Source organism: Zonotrichia albicollis, chromosome 21, assembly GCF_047830755.1.
Source record: "Zonotrichia albicollis isolate bZonAlb1 chromosome 21, bZonAlb1.hap1, whole genome shotgun sequence".
NCBI lineage: Eukaryota > Metazoa > Chordata > Aves > Passeriformes > Passerellidae > Zonotrichia > Zonotrichia albicollis.
Genome location: NC_133839.1, coordinates 1,204,539 through 1,220,693, shown reverse-complemented (window position 1 = coordinate 1,220,693; position 16,155 = coordinate 1,204,539). Strand labels below are relative to the sequence as shown.

General features: G+C 57.7%; 1 protein-coding gene across 4 annotated transcripts in view; it reads left to right on the top strand.

Annotated features, from left to right (window-relative positions):
* The window catches only part of ABCA2 (ATP binding cassette subfamily A member 2), a 34,325-nt gene that overhangs the window by 5,069 nt on the left and 13,101 nt on the right, over positions 1 to 16,155 (top strand). For 2 of the 4 annotated variants that reach the window (XM_074556074.1, XM_014270438.3), the window contains exons 2-26: positions 2,387 to 2,480; positions 4,764 to 4,875; positions 5,298 to 5,464; positions 5,667 to 5,794; positions 5,963 to 6,067; positions 6,536 to 6,721; positions 6,803 to 7,021; positions 7,635 to 7,969; positions 8,185 to 8,344; positions 8,555 to 8,683; positions 8,964 to 9,131; positions 9,864 to 9,960; positions 10,311 to 10,484; positions 10,565 to 10,667; positions 11,229 to 11,343; positions 11,693 to 11,883; positions 12,115 to 12,265; positions 12,564 to 12,768; positions 13,222 to 13,386; positions 13,691 to 13,874; positions 14,143 to 14,355; positions 14,671 to 14,867; positions 14,948 to 15,130; positions 15,552 to 15,730; positions 15,819 to 15,939. In XM_074556074.1, coding sequence (XP_074412175.1) covers positions 2,387 to 2,480; positions 4,764 to 4,875; positions 5,298 to 5,464; positions 5,667 to 5,794; positions 5,963 to 6,067; positions 6,536 to 6,721; positions 6,803 to 7,021; positions 7,635 to 7,969; positions 8,185 to 8,344; positions 8,555 to 8,683; positions 8,964 to 9,131; positions 9,864 to 9,960; positions 10,311 to 10,484; positions 10,565 to 10,667; positions 11,229 to 11,343; positions 11,693 to 11,883; positions 12,115 to 12,265; positions 12,564 to 12,768; positions 13,222 to 13,386; positions 13,691 to 13,874; positions 14,143 to 14,355; positions 14,671 to 14,867; positions 14,948 to 15,130; positions 15,552 to 15,730; positions 15,819 to 15,939 — 4,081 coding nt within the window. Of the gene's footprint in view, positions 1 to 2,386; positions 2,481 to 4,763; positions 4,876 to 5,297; positions 5,465 to 5,666; positions 5,795 to 5,962; positions 6,068 to 6,535; positions 6,722 to 6,802; positions 7,022 to 7,634; positions 7,970 to 8,184; positions 8,345 to 8,554; positions 8,684 to 8,963; positions 9,132 to 9,863; positions 9,961 to 10,310; positions 10,485 to 10,564; positions 10,668 to 11,228; positions 11,344 to 11,692; positions 11,884 to 12,114; positions 12,266 to 12,563; positions 12,769 to 13,221; positions 13,387 to 13,690; positions 13,875 to 14,142; positions 14,356 to 14,670; positions 14,868 to 14,947; positions 15,131 to 15,551; positions 15,731 to 15,818; positions 15,940 to 16,155 lie in introns of those variants that run through there. The other 2 variants (XM_026796351.2, XM_074556075.1) reach the window with 2 other exon arrangements.

Sequence of the window (16,155 nt, the reverse complement as noted above, 5' to 3'; positions counted from 1 at the left end):
CACCCCTGCCTCCAGCCAAGGACAGGGCTGAACGTGGAGCAAGTTTCCCCACTGTCTGTAGGGTGGGAGGTGGACACCCAGCACTTGTGCAAATCTGAACAGCGCCTATGACCTCATCCTGCTCACAAACAACCAGGCTGAAATGAACATGTGGCAGGGGATGTGGAAGAAGAGAATGCCACCCAGGAGCTGTCCCTGGCCCAACAGCCATTGTCACCTGGTACCAGGGCTCCTGGGACCAGTGTCCCACCCTCAGTCCTGCACCTGTGCCCTTGTCAAGAGAGCAGCGGGGGCAGGGGATGGGTGACAGAGCAGGGCAGACTAGCTGGTGCACTCATGGCCAGCTGCTGGCAGGCACTGGCCCCTCTCCTCTCCTTGGCTCTTTCCTGCCTACTGGGGAGCATTTCCTTCTCATCTGCTTGCATCCTGGCCTTTCCTGCTTGCTTCCTCACACAATCCCAAAATGTCCCCCAGTGTCTTGCACCTGCACGTGGGGACCCCACCATCCCCAGGCTGTGCAGGTGTCCTGGCCTGGTGCCTCGCTGGAAGTCTAAGGCTCTATTGGGCCCCACTGCATGCCAGTGTCCCTGGGGACCAGGGGGCCGGGTTGGTCCTAGAGGTGCAGCCTGGTAGATAGCCATCAGCTACCATGTCTGCCCATCACCATGCCACTATGGGTGCCAAAGGTGTGGGACAGCCTGCTGTGACACTGGGATATGTGGAAGAGAGGGTGGGGACAAGGGACATCTCTGGGGTTGGAGATGAGCAAGAGTCAATGACCTTTGTCAAAAAAATAAATAACAACAAGTAGATTCCAATAAGCTGTTGCCACCAAGGACAGTTCCCACACGAGCCTGGTACAGGCCAGCATGGGTGTGTGTGGGGATGGTTCCCCCAGTGCCTGGGCACAGAGGCCTTGTTGTGTGCCTGGTAAACAGGCAGGGGGTGGGGCAGGGGCCACGGGACAGCAGTGTGTGTCAGGGTGTCCCCTGCTATCCTGCTTTGTGCAGGACCAGTGACACCAGGGACTGTCCCTGGGACTGGTGTTATCAGAAAGATGACGGTTCTCAGGCACTGCTCCTGGGGGCATTTTCCATCTCCTCCAGCTCTTCTTCCTCTTCCTTCCAGAGTTCCAAAACCAGGAACTCTGGCATGGCGAGTGCAGCATGGGCAGCATCCATGGGTACAGTTGTGCTCATCCCACAGAAGTAGCACTGTGGCCATTTGCTGGCAGGGATCTGGGTGCAGGGCTCTCTCTGCTTGCTGCCATTTGGAGCTGCTCTCACTTTTTTGACAGAGTGTTGGCAGCCTCTAAGTGAGGCAGCATGGAGGTAATGTTGGAGACGCAGGGCCTGACCCTGTCACCTGTTGACAGCTGCGTCCTTCATATTAAAGTCTGTTCTTGCCTCTCCACGGGCTTGCCCATTGGCACTGGTCACTGGGAGGAGGCTGGTGTGGGTGGTGTAGAAAGCACCTTCCCAGCAGTGGAGCTGGGCCCTGCCATGCCCATGGGTGGCAGCAGTTTCAGGGTCTCAGCAGCTGCCTTGGGTCTGATCTGGCTCTGGATTGAGCCAAAGTTGGCTCACCTCACCCTGTGCCTCAGTTTCCAAGCCTGCAGTGGCTCCCTGCTGCTGGGCAGCGGGGCTGTGCCATTTCTGGGCCCTCCAGTGCAAAGTGGCAGCAGCTGTGCTGGCAGTGTGCCAGCTGCTTGCTCCTGCCCATAGCTGGAGATGCTGATGCCTATCCCCGGGGCCTCTGGGCACAGAGCCTAGCTGGGACTTCTGAGCCACTGTGGCCAGGAATTCCTGGGGATTTGCTGTTATTTACCATATGCTGCCAGTGGAAATTCCTTGCAGTCAGAACCTTTTGGGAGGGCATGGAATGGGTACCAGGATGGCCCAGTTGCGCCTGGAGCTAGTGCCAGGGCCTGGCTGAACTGAACTCTGCTGTTGGACTCAGCTATTGCTCCTTGTGAGATCCAGCAGTGGCACAGATGCCAAGGGGGCATCATGCTGCTCCAGGCTGTGAGGGCACTAGCCTTCAGAACTAGAGGTCTTCTCCCTGGACAGGTCCAGCTATGGTGGACCTTTATGGCTGAGCTCAAGCCTCAGCAGCCTGTTTGCACTGCTGGAGGAGGTATCCATCCCCTCTGTGTACCCTGTCCTGCAGTGCTCTGGACAGGGTGGTGCAGGCAGGAGGTTGTGGGATGCCCAGGAACCTGTTTGCTGCTGGCTGAGCTGTGACAGAGCCACCAGCCATTTGCAATATGTGGACACAGTGCTGCACTGCACCAATGCCTGGGGACCCCAGTACTGCCTGTGCTTCTCCCAGGTGGCTATGTTCTGTCCCTAAGCATCCTGTTCCCTCTGCTCTGTGTCATCCCCAGTGGGTACTGGCCTTCGAGATCTTCATCCCCCTGGTGCTCTTCTTCATCCTCCTGGGGCTGCGGCAGAAGAAGCCCACCATCCCTGTGAAGGAAGGTGAGTCCCAACAAGGCGATGCTTGGGTCACTCCCACACTTGGGGGCACCCTGAGGCCCTGGGGAGGTGCTCCAGCCTGGGGGCAGGGGTCACCTAGAGAGGCCTTTTGAGGGACATTGCACTGGGCAGGGGCTACGGCCAAGGACTGGTGGAAGTAGCAGAGTCTGTCCCAGCCTGGGGAGGCTCCCCTGGGGGTTGCAGCACCAACCAGCCTGTAGTTGTTATCAGCATGGATGTTTTGCATGGGGAAGGGCAAACTGGATGGTGCTGGAACAGCCACAGTCCCCCTAAGTTGTCGAGGGTCAGCTGGAGTGGCTCTGGGAAGGCCTCCCCAGTGTGGGGGAAAGTGACCTACAGAAAGCCCTATGCCTGGCCCTGGTGTGTTCAGAGGCCCGGCAGGATGATAAACTGATGGGACTGGAGCTGAGGGCTCTGGGAGAATTCCAGCTGGAGCTTTGGCCTGAGTTGTGGTGGCTGCGGGCTGTGCAGCTGGGAGGAGGCAGTGGAGTGAAGCTGTCAGCTCCCAAGGGCCCATTGATGCCCACCTTGGTGGGTGATCTGGTACAGATGGCACAGCAGGGCCAGGGGAGGTGCTGGGCACTGGTGGTGACCCCATGTGATGATGGTTTGAGCCTGTATTTCAGTGTGTCCCGGCGAGGGAGAGCCCAGCTGCCGGTGCTGTCCCGCTGCGGCAGGTGCTGCCGGGGTTCCCGCCTTGGTGCTGACATACACTCTGTGTTGTGTGGTTTTTCATTTGTTTTTTTGTTCTTTTTTGCTCATGTTTTCTTTTTCTTTCCCACCATTTCCCCTGCCCGCCTGCCCTTCATGCCTCAACTGCATGCGCCAGTCTGTAAGTTGGTGGGATGGGTGGGCGCCTCCTCCCATTCCCTTACCAGTGCTGGCCTCATAGTCTGGGGAGGAAGAGCTTGGTTTAGATCAACTCACTCTGGCCTAATCTATGCCTCTGTAAACCCCTTGCCTTCCTCCACAGCTGGTGAAGATGAGCTCAGGCAGCATAGTATGGCCCCTGCCTGCTCCTCCCCAGGGACTTGACCAGTCATGATGGTGTACCCCCTTGGTTGATGGTGCTGGGTTCCCAGGTGCTGGGGTCACTGGTGGCCATGTCCCCAGCCTCCTGGGCTGCATAGGGCTCTCCAGCCGGGTGGAGGCTTGTCTTACTCCTTCTTACTGCCTGCTTCCTGGAGCAAAGTCTGCTTGGTTCTGTCACCCATGTGGTTGCCTGTGGTCACCCAGTCTTGCCCAATCACCAAGGGGTTGGGGCTGGCTCCCACCCTGGCACCGCCACCAGGTCTCTGTCTTGGCCTCTCAGGGCTGGGAGAAGCTGGAATGTGGCACTAGAGCCTCAAGGCCAGCAAGATGCCGTGCACTGACTTCGTCACCAAACCGTGGCATGGCCACCAGTGTGGGTTCCACCACCCCAAGAGGCTGCTGGCCTATCCTGTGCTGCACCTGTTCCTTGTTTCTGCCAGAAGCCCATCTTCACCAGTGCCCACAGATTGTGGCCTTGTTAACAGCATTGACCTATCTCTAACCACAGGGTCTTTGGCAGGGTTGTGAAAGCAGGGTTCCTGCCTGGCACTGCCCGATGACAACCTGTGGTCCCCATCGGGCAGTGGCATTCTGGGCTTGCCCTGCCCTGGGGAAGGACATGGGAGGGTCCCAGCAGGGATGATGGCTCAGTGCCATTGGAGGGGGTGGGCAGGGGGGGGAGGTTTGCCAGCCCTTTGCTGTTTCTTGTTTCTCTCATCTCTGCACTCTGTGTCTCCATTTCCACCTACCTCCTGCTGCTGCACGTTGGGGCATCTGGGTTGGGGGGCAGGCTGGGGGCTCTGGGAACTGCAGATGGCAAATCTATTTTCCCTGTTGTATTTGTCCTTCTTTTCCTCTGGAGATACACCACTGCCTCTGAGGCTACTAACAAGGGTGACCGGGGGCCTGGAGGAGGTTGGTGGCCATCTTGGGGGCAAGTGGCAGAAATTGGCATTGTCATGGGAGCCATCACCCAGGGAAGAGTGGGTGGGGGCAAGAGGGCTGGAACTGCCTGCAGCCCCACAGAGTCACCAGCCAGGACAACCCTGATGGGAAAGTTGCTGACTTCTGACTGTGGCCGCCAGCCTCCTGTGGGCTCACAGACCCCAGCGTGTGCTTTTCTGAATGGAATGTCTCTTTCTCTGGTGGCCCCTTCCCCCTCCCTGCCTCTTTGCCTCTCCTCCCTGCTGCCCGCGCTTTCCTTGGCCTCTTCTGCCCTCTTACTGGCTCCAGCTTTCTACACGGCGGCCCCGCTCACATCAGCCGGGATCCTGCCGGTCATGCAGTCCCTGTGCCCTGACGGACAGCGTGATGAGTTTGGCTTCCTGCAGTACTCCAACTCCACGTGAGTCTTGCCCTCACCAAGCACTTCCTCTCCCACCCTTCATGCTCCCACACTGAGCCCACCCCGTTCCACGCTGACATTGCCACCCTGGGCCTGAGGCAGAAGCTAGCATCTCCCAAAACCGCTTGGGTGCAGAGCATTATGTCCTTGGTGCAGAGGACACCTCAGTCTGTTCTGCTGTGGGCTCCCAGGTGTTCAGTGCTGGGAGGAGGACAGAGGTGGCTCTTGGAGACACCATGAGGTGCTGGGGCTCTCCTCTGAACCCTGGCACACTGGATTCGGTGCGCAGGCAAGGGCAGTGGTGCCGTGTTTCCGACAGCACTGCTGTCCCCTGCACCTGAGGGGCTCTTTCCCCCAGAGCTCTGGGGAAGGTGTCCCCATCCCTCTGTCCCTGAAGCCAGGGTGGTGCTGGGCTCTCACAGGGTGACACAGATTCTGGAACACCTCAGCGAGGCAGTAGAGCAAAGCAGCCTCTTCGACCCGCAGCATCCAGGACTGGAGGAGGAGCTGGAGTCGCTGCGCCGGCACCTGGAGGCCCTCAGCAGCCCTGAGCCCAGCTCTATGGAGACCCACTTCAGCAGCCAAGCAGGTGGGTTGTGCTCTGCCTGCCCCCACTACCTCTTTGGCAGGGACAGATAGCACCAGCTGGCCCAGCACCCAGCAAAGTGATGGTGTGTGGCAGTGCCCTCCCACTGTCCCATGTCACTGCATTGGGCAGGGCCAGCTCTGGTGCCATGCCGTGTCCCTCATGCTGGTGGGCTGCTCTGACCTCCCACCTTGTTCCTTGGCAGGGTCCAGCTTCACACTGGCATGGGCAGCCAAAGACCAGGGTGAGCTGCGGCGCTTCCTGATGCAGAACCTGTCCCTCCCCAACAGCACAGCTGAGCTGCTCCTGGGCTCCAGCATTAACCTGCAGGAGGTGGGTGACCTCTGGGCTTTGCAGGGTTCTGTGCTACCCTGTGAATGGCACCCAGCTTGGATTTGTCCTACCCTGCCACCCCATGCCAGGGCCTTGCTGGGCAAGGAGGTGCAGCACTGGTGCTCCATGTTTGGCACACCTGGCAGTTGTGCTCTCATCTTGGTGCAGGTGTACCGGCAATTTTTTGATTCCTTTCCTTTGGTACCTGATGAGACCCATGAGCGGGTCCTGTGGGATGGGTTTGGCCCCAGCAAGAAGATGACACAGCTGGAGGTGAGGAGCGGTGCTGCATGCAGGGGACATGGTAGAGTAGAGCCCATCCTCTTGTCCCCTCCATATCCCACCCCAGGTGATCTGGGGGTGTCTGTCCCAGTAGATGGGCCATGACAGAATATTTTCAGGGGGCAGAGCAGCAGCAGGGATGGCCGGGATCCATCCTGGTGCTGCCACCAGCTCCCCCAGTTTTATGAGAGACACCAGTACCTATGCCTGGGTTTACCATTGCAGTAGGGGTTGGTGCTGTCTGAGTGGTGGCTGTGGAGGGAGCAGGGGAAATTGTTCCCCCCTTACGTCTGGCATGCATGGAAACTCTGCTCCCTGCATCTGCCCATCCTTTTTCTTCCCCGCCCTGTGGAGACCATGGATGCTGTCAGGCTGTTCATGTATGCTCAGGGACACACAAGGAGGGGGACCTGGGGGGAGCCCCCATCCCACCAGCCATCCCCATTCTTCATTTTGCAGAAGAGTCTCCCCAGTGGCTGGAGGAGCCTGCAGGAAGGGCTGGTTCAAAGGGTGCTGCGGGACCCAGTGGCAGCCACACACCGTCCAGCACTGCTCCACATGCTCTCCCAGGCTCTGGGCCTCACCAGCACTGCTGTGGCACCTGCTATCTCTGATAGCCCCCAGGCCTTGGTCACCGAGATGGAGGTGAGCACCTTATGGGACAATCTGGGCTGCTCTGCCAGAGCAGGCACTGCAGCCCTGTCCCTACGACTTCCTGCCCTGTAGAATGTCCTCTTCACCGGGCCAGTGCTGGAGCAGCTGACATGTGAGCAGTACCCAGGGGGACTGCACCGCCTCCTGCGCGTGTCTCCCAGGCAGCAGCCGCTGCTGGCAGGATACCGGGCACTGGCCTGCAATGGCAGCCAAACCATCCGCCGGGAGCGCTTTGCCCAGCTGGCCTCTGAGCTCCAGAAGCAGCTGGACACCCCCAAGATAGTTAGCAGGGTGAGTGCTGGGCAGGTGGGGTAGGCTGGTGGCAGGTATGAAACTTGGGAAGGATTTTCAAACTCAGCTGATGATGTATTGGGATTGGGAACAGTTCAATGGCCCAGCTTCCCTTGGTCACCCCCTTCTCTGACATGAGTACCCCCCTCCCACCTGGCTCCATAGTAAGATCCCAGGTGATTTCCCCTCTAGCACTTGCTTGGACACTGCCTATTGGATGGGACTGGGTGTCCCCAGCATCTTCCTAGGTGTCCTTAGGAAGCCAGCTTCTCTCCCCAGGACCAGCAAAGCCCTTGCTGGCGCAGCTCAAGCCTGACTTTGAGGTCCCACTCCTTGTCCCACCCAAGCTCGATGTGTCCTTTGTAGGAAAAGAGGACCACCCTTCCTGTCTTGAGTTGTATCTCGTGTCCTCACGCAAGTCCCTGCTGGCATTTGCCACCATAGGCACAGATGCACAGCAATGAGTCCAGGGCCCTAACCTTGGCACAGCTCCAACCCTTTAACCAAGAAAGTGGAGTTGCTACTCCTTGAGGTCCTCATTGGTCCCTTCCTAAAGGCAGGCAGACCCTGTTGTCCTAGCAATGAGTAACTCCTTGTCCACGCATACTCACAGCTGAAGCTGGAGGAAGTGAACAGCACAGCCACTCAGCATCGGCTCCGTGCCCTCCTCGAGGACTTGGTGGAGATGGAGAAGGTTCTCCAAGACATGAACATCCTCTCAGCACTGGCTAAGCTGCTGCCCAGAGGAGCCTGTGCCAGCAAGGCCGTGCCACCCATGGCCAACAGCACCAGCTGGGCCACCGCCAATGCCACGGCTGGCAATGCCACGGCAGAGGAGGAAGAGGGCGCCGGGGAGAGCCCATCTGGCGTTGACAACCCCCAGGGGCAGTTCTCAGCATTTGTGCAGCTCTGGGCAGGGCTGCAGCCCATCCTTTGCGGCAACAACCGGTAGGAGCACTGGGGGATGGCTCCAGGTTCTCCTTGCTGTGCTGTCACCCCTTGCTGAGCAGGCAGGATGAGTGCTGTACTGCAGCCTTGTCCTGCAGCCAAGGATGCTCTCTGTGTTGGGCACCACTACGCAGACAGTGGAGTCAGTTTGAAGGCCTGTCACGGGCAGGGGCGGGCGCTTGAAGCAGAGTAGAAAACCTGAGCTCCCTTTGCAGGACCATCGAGCCTGAGGCACTGAAGCAGGGCAACATGAGCTCGCTGGGCTTCACCAGCAAGGAGCAGCGAAACTTGGGCCTCCTTGTGCATCTGATGACCAGCAACCCCAAAATCTTGTATGCACCTGTGGGCACCGAAGTTGACAAGGTCATCCTGAAGGTGAGGATGCATAGGTTGGGACCCCTGTCCTTCTTCTCCCACCATCCTGCTCTGCAGATGGGCTGTGTGGCAGGGAAGAGGTTGACTGCCAGACACAGGGAGCTCCCACAGCTGTGGGAGGTGGGCAGGTATCTCCATGACTGCTAGTCATCCCAGAGAGTGGGAAGCCCCTGCCTCTGCCCACTGTACGACTTTCTGCCTGGCCCCCAGGCCAACGAGACCTTCGCCTTTGTGGGCAATGTCACCCACTACGCCAAGGCATGGCTGAACATCTCCCCTGAGATCCGAGCCTACCTGGAGGAGGGCAGGCTGCAGAGGCGCATCCACTGGCTCCAGCAGGTAGGACAGTGGGGTGAGGATGAGCCTGCCTGGGATTTACTGCCCTGGCAGTGGAGAAGGGGTTGTCCTCTCCCCAGAGACCGTGTAACTTCTTCATGGGGTACTCCCTAGTATCCACCTTCTCTTGTGGAGACTAATCTGGATCCCTGCACAGTGTGCACGCTGTTCCTCATCCCCAGGAGGAGCTTTGGGTCCTGCCTGTGTCTGTGGGGGTGGACAGTGACCTGAGAGGCAAGGCATACCCCAACTTCTCCCTCCCATGTCTTCCTCTCTGTCTCAGTTGACTGCTGACCTCCACAAGCACCCAGAGATTCTGAATGTCTCTGACAGTGATGTTCTTCACAACTTTCTCAATGGCAACTTCTCCCTGCCCAATGCCAGCATCCTGCTCCAGCAGCTGGATACCATTGACAATGCTGCCTGCGGCTGGGTCCGCTTCATGGCCAAGGTGAGGTGGAGCACATCTGTGGGAAGGTTGAACCACCAACAGCCAGCCTCTGTTGGGCTGAAGAGGGTCAAATCCGCTAAGACCTTTTTAAGAGCATGGGACAGGAGCTCTGGGGAAGGTGGTGGTTCCTGCAGTGTCCAGAGCTTTGGGGTAGATGTCTAGGGTGGAGATGCTCACACACTGTTGACTTCAGAGACTGGGGTTGGCTTTGGGTGGTGCATGCTGTACCGTCTGCAGGCTCTGTATGCTAGACACATCCAGGGCCTTGGGAACTCACTAGCCTGCTGGAGCATATCCAGAGAACGGCATTGGAACCAGGGAACGTTTTGGAGCACAAGTCTGATGAGGCAGGACTGAGAGCTCAGGGAGCTCAGCCTGGAGAATGGGAAGCTCAGGAGGGATCTTCTAAGTTTCTGCAATTACCTAGAAGGGTGTTGCAACCAAGTGGGGGCTGGTCTTTTCTCCCATGTGACAGGACAACAGGAAACAGACTAACATTTGTAGCTGGGCAGGTTTAGGTTGGATTTTACAGAAAATTTCTTCACTGAAAGGGTGGTTAGCACTGGGACAGTCTGACCAGAGCAGTGGTACTACCCCTGTGTTCAGAAAACGTGTGAATTTGACACTTGGGGGCATGGTTTAGTGCTGGGCTTGATAGTGTTTGGGTTAATGGACTCAATGATCTTGGAGGGCTTTTCCAGTTTAGTGATTCTATGATTCTCCTCTGACTAGGTCAGCGTGGACATCTTCAAAGGCTTCCCAGATGAGGAGAGCATTGTCAACTACACGCTGAACCAGGCCTATCAGGACAATGTCACGGTCTTTGCCAGTATGTCCCTGGGAACCAGCTGTTCTCAGGGTCCCTGAAGCTTTGCCCTTCTCCAGCTGTGCCCTGGAGCCACTGGCTTCAGGATGTGGGTCCCTTGGTGCACATGTTGGGTGGATGAGGTGGTGCCAATATAGTGCCCATCCTCTGCCCCAGGCTGCTGTCCTGGCTCTCCCACTGACACGGCCTGCTGTCTGTGTGTCTTTGTATCCCACGGATGTCCACATCCCCAGCCATGCCACCCATTTCATCCATGGCAACGCTCGCGGTACCCTCCCCATCCCTGCCTGTTGCCGTGGGCTGGCTGATGTGGCTGGCCCCTGTGGACTCCCTGCTTCTTCTGCTGCCCACAGGTGTCATCTTCCAGACCAACAGGGATGGCTCGTTGCCTCCCCATGTCATGTACAAGATCCGGCAGAATTCCAGCTTCACAGAGAAGACCAACGAGATCCGGCGGGCATACTGGCGGCCTGGCCCCAACACCGGCGGCCGCTTCTACTTCCTCTATGGCTTTGTCTGGATCCAGGGTAAGTGTCAGTGCTCTGCCACAGCTGCCCATGGCCCTGGCCTCTCTGTGCTCAGCCTGGCCTCTCCTTCTCTTCCACAGACATGATGGAGCGTGCCCTTATCAACACATTTGTTGGCCACGATGTGGTGGAGCCTGGCAACTATGTACAGATGTTCCCGTACCCATGTTATACCCGGGATGAGTGAGTAACACTCACCTGCAGGATCTTCCTCCTTCCATTTTGCAGGCCAAGATACTTTAGCTGGGAAAAGAGAACAAGTTTGGGGGCCAGAATGAGATTGGTGACCCTGGGAGTGATGGGCAACCAGTTAAGTCCAATTCCTTGGACTACCAGGCTCAGGAAGGCAGGGGAAAGTAAAGAAATGGCACATGGATCTATTGGTGATTATGGATTACAGTGGTCTTGAGGCAGAAGTAGAAGTACACCTGTAGAAGTCCCGGAGCCACCAACACTCCGGGGCAGGAGGTTGGAGAGAGCCTCATCCACACCAGGGTAGCTAGGGCCCTGGGTGGAGCCTGTGGCTACTACTTACCTGCAAAGGCCTGCCAGCTATGACACTGGATTGTCCTGTGGACTCACTGGAGAAGTTCTTTCTTAGGGCACTAAGGAGGAGCTGGGTTAGAGACTAGTTGTCCCTAAGCAGTGGGAGAGCCCCTCCAAGGCCCCTTGCCCCAGGGTCTCTGCAGGTCTCTGTGGCAGTGCCATCATCCAGTTCTCCCCTCTCTTCCTCTACCCCATCAGCTTTCTCTTTGTCATCGAGCACATGATGCCTCTCTGCATGGTGATCTCCTGGGTCTACTCAGTAGCCATGATGATCCAGCACATCGTGACAGAGAAGGAGCATCGCCTGAAAGAGGTAGGGATGGTGGAAGGAATTCTTGGGGAGGAGTGGGCATATCTGCGCCCTACATTCTGTGCTGTGTCCCTGGTCACCTTCCTTGTATTTCTGGGTTACATGAACTAGGGCAAGTGCAGATCCAAAATCCCTGGGCAGAGCTGGTCCTTCTGAGTGTCCCCAGCATGAGATGATCCCTGGCCAGCCCTGGAGGGAACTGAGCTCCTTGGAACCCCAATAGAGGGTGCTGTGTCCTGCCCACTCCCAGCAGCTCCCTTGGTGCTACCCCTTGCCTTCCCAGCCCAGCGAGAATAGAAGCAGGGGTTCACAGGGTTGGGGACAATCCTGCTGAGTAGTTTTGGCCTCACAGGTGATGAAGATGATGGGCCTGAACAATGCGGTGCACTGGGTGGCTTGGTTCATCACTGGCTTTGTCCAGCTCTCCATCTCGGTCACAGCACTCACTGCCATTCTCAAGTACGGCAAGGTCCTGATGCATAGCGACGTCCTCATCATATGGCTCTTCCTTGCCATCTATGCTGTGGCCACCATCATGTTCTGGTGAGCTGCCTGGTCTGTGCTGGGCAGTAAAGGGGCATGGGCAGTGCCACATTTTTGTGCCATGGAGCAAGGGTGCTGGAAGCTGTGTGGGCAAGGGCCAGTGGAGGGGCACAAGTCCCTCCAAGCCACTGATTTGGGGAGCCAGTTTATTGCCTCAACACCACCAAAACTAGATGGTGTGGGGAAAGTCCTGGTGGGGTGGGATCCAAGGAGATGCTGTCCTTCCCACAGCTTTCTGGTGTCGGTGCTCTACTCCAAGGCCAAGCTGGCCTCTGCATGTGGTGGCATCATCTACTTCCTCAGCTACGTGCCCTACATGTATGTGGCCATCCGGGAGGAGGTGGCCCATGACAAGATCACGGCCTTTGAGAAGTGCATTGCGGTGAGTTGGCTGCAGCAGCTGGGGACACACTTGGTCCCAGGTTTGCTTCAGGTACCTCATGTCCAGTACAAAGCCACCAAACTGTCACCAAGCCCTGGGCAAGCCATTGCCTGTATGAACCAACTCCTTGTGGGGCTTTGGAGGTATCTCCAGAAGGTTTGGTGCCTCTCAGGTCCAGGAGCATTTCCATGGGGTTGGGTGGGGCAGCACTAGGTAGGAATTCACCCAAACCTGTTCTTCTGGAGTTAGCTTGCGGTTCCTGCTGACCTCCCATTCCCTTCCCTCTACCTCTTCACAGTCTCTCATGTCCACCACCGCCTTTGGGTTGGGCTCCAAGTACTTTGCACTGTATGAGGTGGCTGGCGTGGGTATCCAATGGCACACCTTCAGCCAGTCACCTGTGGAAGGAGATGACTTCAACCTCCTGCTGTCCATGATGATGCTGGTCGTGGATGCCATGGTGTATGGGGTGCTCACGTGGTACATCGAGGCTGTGCACCCGGGTACGTGTGGGCAGAGAGGCATGAGGGCCCCCCAGACCTTACAGGAGCCTCTTTGCTGGGGGACACCTCCCACATGTTCATATCTGCTGGTGTCAGCCAGGTGTCTCAATTCAGGGGCTGGCTGTAGCAAAGCCAGATGTCCACAGCTGAGATACCAATCTCCCTTATCCCCGCCCTTGTGGAAGCATCTCAGTTGCTCCTTGATTTTTTCGTGAAGCTGAAGCATGAGCCAACCCAACCTGAATTCCAAGGGAATTTGTTTCCTGGCACAGCCCACAGAGCTACCCTGAGCCCAGTCAGCTGGAGTGTTCACAGCCCCCACCCTGCAGTGGTGACCTGACCTGGGAAAACTCCCAAGCCCTTGCCCATACCAAGCTCTGACCCAGTCCTCAACAGCTTCTGCATGGGCCTGGGTGTAGTGTTGGCCCTGACTCCCTGGGGCTGTGGTTGCAGGCATGTTCGGCCTGCCACGGCCCTGGTACTTCCCTTTCCAGAAGTCTTACTGGCTGGGCAATGGGCGTGTGGAGACCTGGGAGTGGACCTGGCCATGGTCACGCAACACCCGCCTCAGCATCATGGAGGAGGATCAGGCCTGTGCCATGGAGAGCCGGAGGCTGGGTGAGGGCAGCTGCGGGTGGCAGTGGGTGGCACAAGGGTGGCCCTGACTCTGTCGCAGGGCTGTGCCTTGGCCATGGACCCCTGTGCTCTTGTCAGGGCAGGATGCTGGACCAAACACTGTGGCCTCTCTGGGAGCTGCCACTGTGGTGTGGGAGGGGGAAAATTGGCAAGAAGCAGAGGGGAAGGGACCACAGGCCAGCATAGCCACCATGGGATGGAGGAGGGTTGATTCATTCCTGGGGAACTCCACTCAAAGGCTGGCTTCTTTGCCCTCCCCTGACTCCTCACCATCCTACTGTCACAGCAGAGGAGACAAGGGGCATCGAGGAGGAGCCAACCCACCTCCCCTTGGTCGTCTGCATTGACAAGCTCACCAAAGTCTACAAGACAGACAAGAAGCTGGCGCTAAACAAGCTGAGCCTCAACCTCTACGAGAACCAGGTTGTGTCCTTCCTGGGGCACAATGGTGCAGGCAAGACCACCACCATGTGAGTGCTTGTCCAGGCAGAGAGAGTCCATGTTCCTCTGGCCAGCTGCAGGGTGTGAGGCAGGGGCCTGTGGCTGCTGGTACCATGCCCAGAGGGCAGCAGTGTGGGTGTGGGGCTGGCACAAACATGGGACAGGACTAGACTCGTGGCACTGTGTTGATACTGCTCTGCCTGGGGCCCAGCAGGTGCTCCCAGAGGTGTTGGGACTGGTGCCAGACTGGGGCCAGTATGAGCTCCCTCACACTGTTGCCTTTCTCCATCCATCCAGGTCCATCCTCACTGGCTTGTTCCCTCCAACATCGGGCTCTGCTACCATCTATGGCCATGATATCCGTACGGAGATGGACAAGATCCGGAAGAACTTGGGCATGTGTCCCCAGCATAACGTGCTCTTTGACAGGCTGACGGTGGAGGAGCATCTCTGGTTCTACTCGCAGCTCAAGAGCATGGCAGAGGAGGAGATCCGCAAGGAGATGGACAAGTAGGCACCCTCCAGCTCCTTTGTCTTCCTCCATGCCTTTGGCATGAGTGAGTCTCCTTCCTGCTGGCTGTGCTATGGGGGGCAATCTGGTGGCAGTGGTTTCCCATGGAGCAGCTCCACCAGCTGTTTTCCCACCCTTGGGGTGTCAGGCTGTGGAAGTAAGCAGAAGATTCCCATAGCCTGACTACAGCTGGGCAGTCCCAGCAGCTGAAGGCTGCAGATACCATGTGGGGAAGAGCCATTACATACCCCCCACAGGCACTGGGCACCAGCACAGCCCCCACAGCATTCCTGGTGCTTCTGCCCTCTCCCCAGGATGATTGAGGACCTGGAACTTTCCAATAAACGGCACTGCCAGGTGCAGACTCTCTCGGGTGGCATGAAGAGGAAGCTGTCAGTAGCCATTGCCTTTGTGGGTGGGTCGCGAGCTGTTATCTTGGATGAGCCCACAGCTGGTGTGGACCCATATGCCCGAAGGGCCATCTGGGACCTCATCCTCAAGTACAAGCCAGGTGAGCAGAGCTGGGCAGAGCCTAGCATGCTCCTCTGTGGCAGCCATGGCCCCTGTGCTGAGGCTTTCTGCTGCCATCAGGGAGGACGATATTGCTCTCCACACACCACATGGATGAGGCTGACCTGCTGGGGGACCGCATTGCCATCATCTCCCATGGCAAGCTCAAGTGCTGTGGTTCTCCATTGTTCCTCAAGAGCACCTATGGTGATGGCTACAAGTTGACAGTGGTGAAGAAGCAGTCAGACACCAGGAATGGCACAGGTCTGGGGAGCAGTGGGACCCTTTGTTAAAGGAGTAGATGGCACCCGCCTTCTTCAGCCTAGGAAAGGAGAGGTCAACATCCAAGTGCTCCCATCCTGAGTCTCCTTAGGCCACATGGAGGGCAGAAGGGATGGGGCAGGGGTGTAGGAGGCCCCATTGCTCAGCCTTAGTTTTTCCCAACTGAGTCCTTGGCCAGACCTTACACAGCAGTGGCATTTTTCTCCAGGTGCTGGTTCTGTTGAGCCTGTGGGTTGCCCTTTGCGTTGAGATGTCCAGTGTGGGCCACATTGCAGAAGACTGTCCCCAGGCCAGTCAGGGTGACAGGGAAGGTCCTATGGCACTGGGGAGTAGGGGAGATGTGGGGGGTCTTGGAGGGAGGCCAGGTGTGAGCTGACTGATGGGTACTGTCTCTCTGCTTCAGAGGCAGGCCACAGCCCCCTGAGCCACTCCTCTGTCAGCCCCTGCTCTGAGCCTCGTGTCTCCCAGTTCATCAAGAAGTATGTGGCTTCCTGCCTCCTCATCTCAGACACCAACACAGAGCTCTCCTACATCCTGCCCAGTGAGGCTGTCAAGAAGGGCTGCTTTGAGAGGCTCTTCCAGGTACCTGCAGGGGCTGGCAGAGTCGGCAGGCATGGGGCTGTGGCACTGTGGACATCTGCCCTCCTCACACAGCACTTTGCTCCCACAGCACTTGGAGCAGAGCCTGGAAGAGCTAGACCTCACCAGTTTTGGGTTGATGGACACCACGCTGGAGGAGGTCTTCCTGAAGGTGTCTGAGGAGGATCAGTCTCTGGAGAACAGTGACGTGGGTACGGGTGTTTGGGGGGGCACAAGGTACTGCGGGGCTAGTGAGGGGCTCTGTGATCTTGCTGGGCTTGGTGGCTGCAGGAATCTCCTATCCCAGGTGCAGGAGAGATTTCCAGCAGTGCCTATCTTGGCCAAAGGCAGCCAGCCTCTGCTCCACTCTGGCTTTACTCTCACCTGGACTAGTGGCTAGCTCTGGTGTCCTCAGCACAGGTCTCCAG